The following is a 9831-nucleotide window of genomic DNA, read 5'->3' as shown; positions in this document are numbered from 1 at the left end:
CTATTGATGCTGCTGCTGTCTCCTTTTACGAGCCGCCGCTGAATGGCTATGGATGCTGCATCATGCTCTTGCGGGCTGGCGCTGCATGGCTATCATTGCCCCTTCTACATGCTATTGTGTGCTGCTGCTGCATAGCTATCGTTGCCTTTTCTGCATGCTATCGCATGCTGCTGTTGCATGCTGAATGGCTATAGATGCCTCTTCTGCATGCTGGGGCATTCCTTCCACAGAAGGATCTTCTGAGGAAGGAAGGATCTTCACAGGCACGTTCTCGCAGAGACGTGATAGAGCGCGCTCTCTGTACAAGACCCCAGTGAAGGAGGAGGGGCTGAGGCCCCCAACCAGTTTAATGTGCATCTGTTACTGATCTTATCATATACATGTGCACAAACAGCTGTGAAATAAAAAAAAATACAAACTTTGCCTCTGCCTTCCATTGAGTATGAAAACCTCTGTTGGAGGACTGCCATGAAAACTTGTCATCCAAACAGCAACCGCATTACTGCAGCTGTTTCCGTAATGTTCCTGCTTTTACTACAGGTGAGAGCCACAGTCTGTACATTATTGCCAGCATCACTTTGTCACACTGTTTCTAGCTGTTGCTCCCTTTTACGCCTCATTTGGTCGCAGGTTCTGAGCAGGTGCTGATGTGGCTGAATCTTACTCTGGAGTAATTCTGCAGTAGTGTTTTGGAGCAATACTGATGACCACTATCCACAACTACAACCTCCATGCAAACTGAAGGCCTCTTTCAGTGTAGCAATTACTGTGGTGGAGGAAGGGAACTTTGAGTTACTGAGGAAAGTTTTGCCAGGGTCTCTATTGTACTGTCATCAGCAATGACTCCCTGCTCTTTGTTGACTGGGTCAGTCTTCAACTATTTGGCTTCTCTGCGTGGACAGTCTTGACCACAACACTAAACTTCCGACAGTTGATTCACAATAGACTTGGTGCTGCTATTTTTTTGCCTTTACAACTTCCGTTATCGTGTTTTAAGAAAAATAACTCTCTGTCCTCTGGAATACACCTACAATTGTTACGTTTTTTTTTTTCTCTACAACTTTGACTTTAAGAAAAATGTGTTTCTCCGGCAACCGAGTCTTAGGGCCCCATTTACACTGCAGTTCTTGATGCCCATTTCCGATTTTCTGACTATATCCGATTTTTTTGACGACCCGCTTACATCATCTTTTAAAAGTGACCCGTATCCGATTTTTGCATTTACACTATACAATGCCGAAACTATCAAACGTAGACATTCTGAGGACTACGTAGCAGCATTTCCGCATTACGCGGACCTCCTCCGGACTTTTGTGACTTCGGTTGTCATGGAGGCAACGCGGCGACGGAAGGGGGCGTTGCCTTGGGCGCTCCTGAGGGGATGCACGGGGGAGGAAAAGGAGGGCTGCTCGGCCGTCTTATGTGCTCTCTCTGACTTTTGAATGAGGAAGTGTTTGCAGACGTGCTGTACTAACAGTTTGATCCAAGTGTTGAACCTTTCCTGCGCGATGACTTCTCTTTTTCCGATCGTGGTCAGAAACACACGGGAGATTTTCTTCAGGGCCAAAGGCGGATTTCTCCTTCGGGGTTCGCTTTCCTGTTCTGAACCCTCAGCTTCCAGAGTGGGTTAAAAAAGACTCCAAAACTTTTGGGGGAGACACCTTATTTTAAATTTATGGTTCTCTGACACTCCCCCGCTCCGCGCTCACACCCCCTCTCCTCTCCTCTCCTCTCACACACACACGCGCACACACACACACGGTCCCCATCATATACGGCCTCACTCCGCAACACAAGCAAAGAAAAAAAAGGCTTCTAGCCTGTTCCAGAACAACGGTGTCCAGCTTCATTAGTTACCGTTTGCGTCCCGACCGGGACCGGACTGGGAATAACAGCGGTTTCCGACTACGGTCTGAAGCCTGAGGCTAAAAGGTAACACGCTGACAGCAAAATCAGCACACAAAAGCACCTTAATGAGTCATGTGATCTCAGTTGGTGGTCTCCTGAGTTGATGTCACTGACGTACGACTCGCACATACTGGGGAATATCCGATTTGTCTGCTTACATGGCACACGCTAATGCACCTATCCGATTCGTTTCCGATTTATTTCCACATATGAGTGAGGCCTGAATCCGATCTAAGGAAATCGGAATCCGTGCGCTTTTGTCCTGCTTACACGTTCACCGGTCATATCCGATCTGTGCCGCATGAGAGGAAATAAATCGGAATCGGGTCACTTGAACCATGCAGTGTAAATGCGGCCTTAGATTATTGTTTAAGTACAGCACATCTTCAGTTTTTCTTGAATAACTTTTAAAAGGAGCTCTGTCACTGGAAAATCTGGATGTTTGCATCCACAAATGTCGTAACTTCAGCCATATTTTTTTTCTTTTTCTTGTTTGTGCGCATTTTTTTAATGATTTCTGCTGTTATTAAGCTTTTGCTGGGTATATGTATGTACTGCTTTCCTCAGTTTCAGTGTGAGTGTTTTAAACCTGTGTGGAGGCTCTTTGAGTGACTTTGTGCCAAAATGCTTTTGGCATCACTTGGGCTCCTTGAGATTACCGCAAATAATGTATTTGTCCCTTCATGCTCTGCCTAAATACTGCAACAAATCCGTAATAGGAATGTTGACCAATCAAAAAAAGAAAAACCAGAGACGATTTATCAGTCATGATGCTTTCTGAAAGAAAGTTGTATTATATTTATATATTTGTCTCTGACCTCGTAGAAAGAACCTCAAACCACTTTAGTGAAGGTTTTAAACCAACAGATCCCGGGGAATGCCATGGAGCTTATTGTCACTTTTTAGCAGTTTTTAGGCCCACAGCACAGATGACATGGAGTTGAAAAGGTGGAGATGGAGGCAGAACAACATGCTGTGGGTAAGACAGACTGTGCAGGTTTTGAACTCTGCAATCATGTTTCACCTTTAAAACTTCCTAAACAACCTTCATGCACCAGGGCCACCACGGCGGTGGGAGCCACTGCTGCCAATGTGATGAGGTTTGTCTTTTCCTACACTGCAAAATCTTTCATCTGAACGGAGCAGTACTAAGTGGAGTTTATTAAATCCCTTTGTTGCTTTTGGTTTGTAAGCAAAAACTTTTCTCTGGGTTTTTGAAAATTTGCTGTCCAACTTTCTTTATGTGCCTCTGGTAAATAAAATCAAATAAATTCACTCTTTATTCATACAGCACTTTAAACAGAGTAACACAAAGTGATAATACAAATAAGGAATCTTACAGAGATTTGAAAAATATAGCATTATCACACAAACTGTTTGTTGGTCTTCCCCATCGTAGCATCAAGCTCTCAGACCTTCTATAGATAAATGCTGCAATGTATGAATTTAATTCAAAATGTTCTTTTGGATCATCACCAAATATATAAAAAAAGTTTTATTGTATTAATAAGCCAATTGTTCAGCTAATTTTTATATTTCTAACAAATGTTTGTGTCTGATGATTTCAGAAATGGGATAATCTATATTCAGACTGGTTTGAAATAAATCAAATATAAAATTAACTAATTTAAAAATGCCTCTTTTATTTAAAGCAGACGCTAAAAATGTCTATTACACATCAGAATAAGAAAACGTAGCTTTTAAATCAAAATGGGTCTTTGCCATAAACTGAGCTAACTTCGTTCAACCATTGAACACAGAATTTCAAGACACAGAGTCAGATGCTGATTGATCAGATCAGTGGAGAGCCTCTCAGTCCATTTTTAATAAACCCTACCAAACTTTTATTTATTTATTTTTTGCTTGTTGGTATTTTGATTCTAAATTTCAGACAGTTGTCACTTTAAATGCCTATGAAAGTTTCATTTTAAAGTTGAACATTATTTTTCAGTTTAACTGTATACATTTCATCAGGTTCGTATAAGGAAAAAAAACAAACAAAGAACAAAAGGTTGTTTTCCAATTTAAAAACTCCAAAAGCATCTTTCTGGGTAAATTTTAAAGTAAAATCTGACAGTTTAGAAACCCGGTGAGTCTACCTGTTTTACTGAAAATGTTGATTAGTCTGTCCGGTAGCATGAACATCAAAGGAGCAGCCATACAATGCCAACACATGACGATGACTGATAAGGACTGAGTAAAGAAATCGGGTTACTTTTTGATCTGCTCACATGTGGTGCTGCTCAGGTCTGTCCACCAGGTGGCTCTACAGTTCTTTCTCATTATTAAAAACTACTCAAGCAACACGGTGTCATTCTTCCACTTTTGATTCAGTCCCATTCAGTAAAAGACTGTTATATTCTAAGGTGAAGACAACAAACTCATTGTTTCAATCCATTTTAAAAGCTTGTGATAAAAGTATACCAATTTTTTTTAATCTGAAAAGTTCAATAAATTTCAACACAGAAGCAGATGTTTTTGTAAATTTAGCTCAAGAAGAGATGTGTGGAAGGATAGACGGAAGGACATAAGATGGAAGAAAGCAAAGAAGGAAAGAAAGACTTGATGCTCGTAAAGAGAGAGATTTTTGGCACCTGTGCCACCATTCGGAGCTCAGTTCCTGGAGAAAGTGCACATTTGGTGTGGAGGAGAGTTTCTCACCCACACAGATTTGTACAGAGAACAGAAACCTGCAGATCCCACAGTATACAACAGCACAATACAGGTCACTGCAGATCTGTTTGTTCATTTGAGGTTGGTTTAGGACAGAAACTCATGTTTTCCTTTTTGCTATTATGGTCTTTCTGTGACAAGGATTTGTTGTATTTTGCTCAGGCAGTAAAAAATTGTTCACTAGTAATAGAGGGACATTCAGAAAAATTAGATCTAGGTACTCAAAACTATGATACAAAATGTAAAAGGAAAAATGCAACAGTTCTTTTTTTTTGCCAATTTTCTTAGCAAAACCTATCATTATTATTCAGCTGGGGAATTTTTTTATTAATTGTGGATAAAGTGGGTATTGCTCTGAAGTAATTATGTAGAAATATGTTTCTTTGAATGAGAAGTAAGTGATGATTCACCTGTATGCTTCTTCATTTCAGAATAAGAATTTTTGAGTTCTTGTTTTGTCAATTTGGACCTGTTCGTAGACATACATAACATTTTGTATGGTTATTTTGCATCTTGTGAATAGTATACTTAAAAGAAATTACATATTAATTTCTTTTTCAGGACTTTTGAGTTAATTTAAATGTTTTTCCTTGTATTACATGCCTTTCTGGAAAAGAGTGAATGATATCAGTCTATGTTCGTCATACTCACATTTTTCCTGCCCCAGACTTTGTTGAGCAATCTGTCAATTTTTCTGGTAACATGTAAATTAGCATTTTGAACACTCAAGGTATCACTGAAACCTAAATTACAGCAAAACTACAATAACATGTTAGAGTAATCATCTGCAGAACAATGTGAACAAATGAGAAACCAAAAAGGTTTTCTAAGTGAAAATATTGTCTCTGCAAATGATCCAGCCAGAAGCTCACAGGCTGATACATTTGGATGCCTGCAACAGGTTAGAGAAAACTCCTAGTCACAGGTTGAGGATTTTCTTTCTTCCATGAAGACGCGTTTTCATTTCCTGGTGAAATCTGCGTGGATATTCTTCCAGTAATGCAAAAAGTCTTCAGGAAATTCTGGCCAGATTAAGATCCAAATCTTACCAGATGCCCTTTGGATTTAGTCTTAAATTTTTAGGATGACAAATTCTAAAAATCTGTGCCAGAAAACCAGAAGCCACAAAAACCCATATGTTGGCAGCCTTTTCTTGAAGAAAAATACAAAAACAACCAAAACACTTTCTTTGGGTATTAGGTATACTATCCTAATTATAATAATAGTAATTATTATTATTATTATTATAATTATGATCGTCTTTCGTATCTGCTCGTTATCAGTATTCCTACCACAGTACTTAGAGAAGGAAAAAACATTTTTTTTAATTTGGAACTTTTACGTGTAATAGTCATTATCAAAGCGTTTGATTTAGAACTGTTGCAAAGTCGGGCTTATTTCAAAACCTACATGTCAGAAACATTCAAGTTCTGCGTCACAATCGCAGTTTAGAGTACCAGGTGACCGCAGTTCAGCTCATGGGAGCAGCAGCGCGCTGAGATGATTTTTGGTGCTGATCATAGGTGACAAAATCAGAGCAGCTGGATGAAATGTGTTACATTGTGAGGTTGAGCAGCTGGCTTTGTTGATGTCCGGCGTTTTAGTTGTCATAATGTGATGGAATAATCCGCACTGCATGCGTAGGAGAGCTCCTGCCAGAAAGACGGCTCAAAACCAAGCGCCCATCTGCTACTGCACAGTTTGCTTTGACGCGCGGGAGGAAACGCGTAGCTTTTTACGCACAGCACGAACGCCGACTCGCGCTTGAATCCGAACGATTTTTTGCTGATTTCATGTGCAGTTTCAGCTCGCGATCACTTTTACTCCTGTTAAAGCTTGACCCACGCTTTAGGAACGTTTTAAATTCCGCAGGTTTTTAATTTTGGTTGCGCGTAAAACCACTTCAGTTTCACGGATTACAAGATGGAAAACTTCTCCTCATTTTCAGAGGTGAACCACACTTTGGGGATTTGGGCGGACTACAGCATGCAGTACAAAGCTATAAGCAGTTTGCTGCTTTTTGTGATCTGCGCTTCGGGCATTGTTGGAAACATCATGGTTATCCTGGTGGTTCTCACGACCAAACACATGAGGACTCCGACCAACTGCTACCTGGTCAGTTTGGCTGTGGCTGACCTAATGGTACTAACGGCCGCTGGTCTCCCTGCCATCACGGACAGCATCTTTGCAACTTGGGTGTTTGGTCGCTATGGGTGTCTCTGTATCACCTACTTCCAGTATCTCGGGATCAACGCCTCCTCCTGCTCCATTACAGCCTTCACCATCGAGAGGTACATTGCCATCTGCCACCCGATTAAAGCCCAATTTCTGTGCACATTGTCCAGAGCAAAGAAGATCATCTTGTTCGTTTGGGCTTTCACTTCGATTTACTGCGTAATGTGGTTCTACCTGTCAGACATCCAGGAGCTGGTGTACGAAAACATCACCATCATCACCTGTGGCTATAGGGTTCCCAGAAAATTCTATTTGCCTGTTTATTTTTTCGACTTCGGCGTCTTTTTTGTGCTGCCGCTTCTGCTCTCCGCCGTGCTGTACGGACTTATTGCTAGGATCCTCTTTCTAAACCCACTCCCATCTGAGCACAAAGCAAAGAAGAAGAGCGGAGCAAACAACCCGAAGACGAGTTGCAAGAACTCCCGTCACTCCAGCTCCACCGCAACGTCGCGCAGACAGGTGAGCTTGGGCGGAGAAGTGCGTAAAACTAGAAGCGCGCAAAACTGCACCTTCTATCTGAAATGCGCAATAAGGTCACATTTGCAGTCAGTTCCTGTTGAAAAAGTTACACACCCATAAAAGGAACCAAAATGTATTTCTTTCATGTTATTCAACAGCTTTTACCGCGCACAGCATCCAGGAGATTCCAAAATGGCAAAAAGAAGAAAAATGATTAAACGCATGGGCCGACGTATCTTTTTCAAATATTAGTCAAAATGTAGTTATTCATTTCATAAAAAAGGAGAGACCAAGTTCTTAATGGCAAATGGACCACAAATATAAATTGGCAATGTTGCCGATTCCATTAGATCCTAAATTTCCTCTCCAGGTTACACAAACAAAAAACACCATAAGTTCAATAACAAAGTCCAACTTGTAAAGCATGACGCTTTCAGGAAAAACTTTATTGACCCCAGTAAATAAAAATCTTCTTCAATCTGACTCAACCAAGTTGGAGAATTCCTCCCTAAATTGCGCCTCAGGAAAGTTAATATGCAAACCTGAAATACTCCCACGACGTAATCATTTTTTTAATGACTTTTGATCATCAGATTTTTCCAGAAAGTCTATAAGTCCTTGGATTCAAACCAATGTCTATGAGAAACTTTTTTTCCAAAATGTTACATTAGTTTTGATTCAGGGTCACATTATTTTCAGTTTTTAAAGTTATAGAATACAACAGTAGACCCACAGAGTTGCTGAAATGTTTTTTTTAAGCATTATAATTTTTTCTACATAAACTAATAACTGTCACATCTGTGCACATGCTTTATTGTTAGGAGAACTCAAAAGTGATACATGTTGAACTATTGTCATTTACAGAACATTTTCACAGCAACATTGACGGATCTTGACCAACTTTAAAGAGTTGTCAGCTGGTGATGCTTTTTCAAAGTGGTCAACAATATAAACTACACAGTAAAACTAGTTAACCTTTATTTACATTGTTGGCTCTTGCAAGCATGACTTGTTTGCTTTCCTCAAAACTGTGTCTCTAACCAAACTTCTTCTTAACTTCTGCTCCCATGTAACTATCCCAAAGCCACATAACAGACCAAATAGCAGCTTGATAATTAAAAGTACTTCAATCAGAGGTAATGACAGCTGATGTTTTCAATCCTGCTACATCAATTATTTAGTCACTCAGACGAAAATTGTGTTTTTGGTGTTTTCTCATTTTCTTATGGCATTTTCTCATGATGGAGAAAAGAAAATTATGCTAAAAAATAGCATTTCAGGAGCAGCTTCCTGCTCCACTCCATTCTGATGCATCCACTTGCAGACAAATAGATCCATCTACCTCTTTGTTTGTCTTGGCCGAGGTGGCATCTGGGTCAAAACTGTTCAGCTGGATAGCTCCAATTTTGCTCACCATTTTTGTTGCACTGGTAAGGTTAAGTAGGGATTGTGAGGGTCTGTGAACTAAAGGGAGTGTAAACAGATGACAAGAAATGGGGGAGGGCTTAGTCCGTGCCAGCGAGCCTGCCCACAATTCAGAGGCGAATTTTTAAGTAATTACTGCCGCTCTGCAGAAACTATCCACTACAAAGAAGAGCTCTTAAATTTCTCCATATTTCCCATACAGGTAACCAAAATGCTGGCAGTGGTGGTGATCCTGTTCGCCGTGCTCTGGATGCCCTACCGCACTTTAGTGGTGGTAAACTCCTTCTTGGACCAGGCATACTTGGACAGCTGGTTCTTGCTTTTCTGCAGGATATGCATCTACCTCAACAGTGCCATCAACCCAGTCATCTACAACGCCATGTCTCAGAAGTTTCGTGCAGCTTTCCAGAAGATCTGCCACTGTGGGATGAAGGGTTCAGACAAGCCTGCTGCCCACAGCCTGGCTCTCACCTACAATGTTGTTAAAGACACCTCGCTCGTGGAAAGCACCGACCACTTCTCCACCGAACTTGAGGATCTTACAGTGACAGATGAGCTGCTGTCGGATCAGAAGATGATGTTTTCCGACCCATGCGTTTATGGGAAGACGAATTTTAGTGAAGCCTGAGGTTGGTTTAAGGTCAGACAGAAGGTTCTGTGGCCCAACTGAGAATTAAATACTTTCAAAGTGTTGCCTGATGGAGTTTCTTAAGTGGCAAATACTGTTTGCTGAGTGCCTGCTGACCTTTTAAAGCTACGCTGTTGCAGCTGTGATGTTCTCTGAAAGCGAGCAGGATGATGCATAGGTTTAAGTACCGCCTTAGCTAAGAATGACCTTGGACTGTGTAAAGCACAAAAGATAAATTTAAAAAATCAACACGTATGTCTAATGGTAAGTTAGACATTCACACAATATGATTGTGAACAAAACACTTTTACCACTAGAAATATGTCTAATTGCAAATGAAAACTCCTGTTTCTTCAAACTGTGAAGGTTCAAGCCAGCAGGGCATGCCGATAGCCCCAGAAAGTTTAGATGATTATCACAAAGAACCAAAAAGTCTAGATGTCCTGCAAGATGCAGGCCATTATTTCTTCCCATGGTTTACAGATGCCGAAGACAAAACTTAA

General features: G+C 40.7%; 1 protein-coding gene across 1 annotated transcript; it reads left to right on the top strand.

Annotated features, from left to right (window-relative positions):
• The first annotated feature begins 6479 nt into the window (after window positions 1-6479).
• trhr1b (TRHR1b protein) lies at window positions 6480-9440 on the top strand. Its single transcript, NM_001204791.1, is given in 2 exon segments — window positions 6480-7275; window positions 8903-9440. Coding segments are annotated over 2 exon segments (1197 nt in total). The 5' UTR covers window positions 6480-6504; the 3' UTR covers window positions 9329-9440.
• Window positions 9441-9831: the final 391 nt, after the last annotated feature.

Source organism: Oryzias latipes, chromosome 11, assembly GCF_002234675.1.
Source record: "Oryzias latipes chromosome 11, ASM223467v1".
Classification (NCBI taxonomy): domain Eukaryota; kingdom Metazoa; phylum Chordata; class Actinopteri; order Beloniformes; family Adrianichthyidae; genus Oryzias; species Oryzias latipes.
The sequence above is the reverse complement of the archived record's forward strand: the minus strand, read 5'-3'. Positions and strand labels throughout refer to the sequence as shown.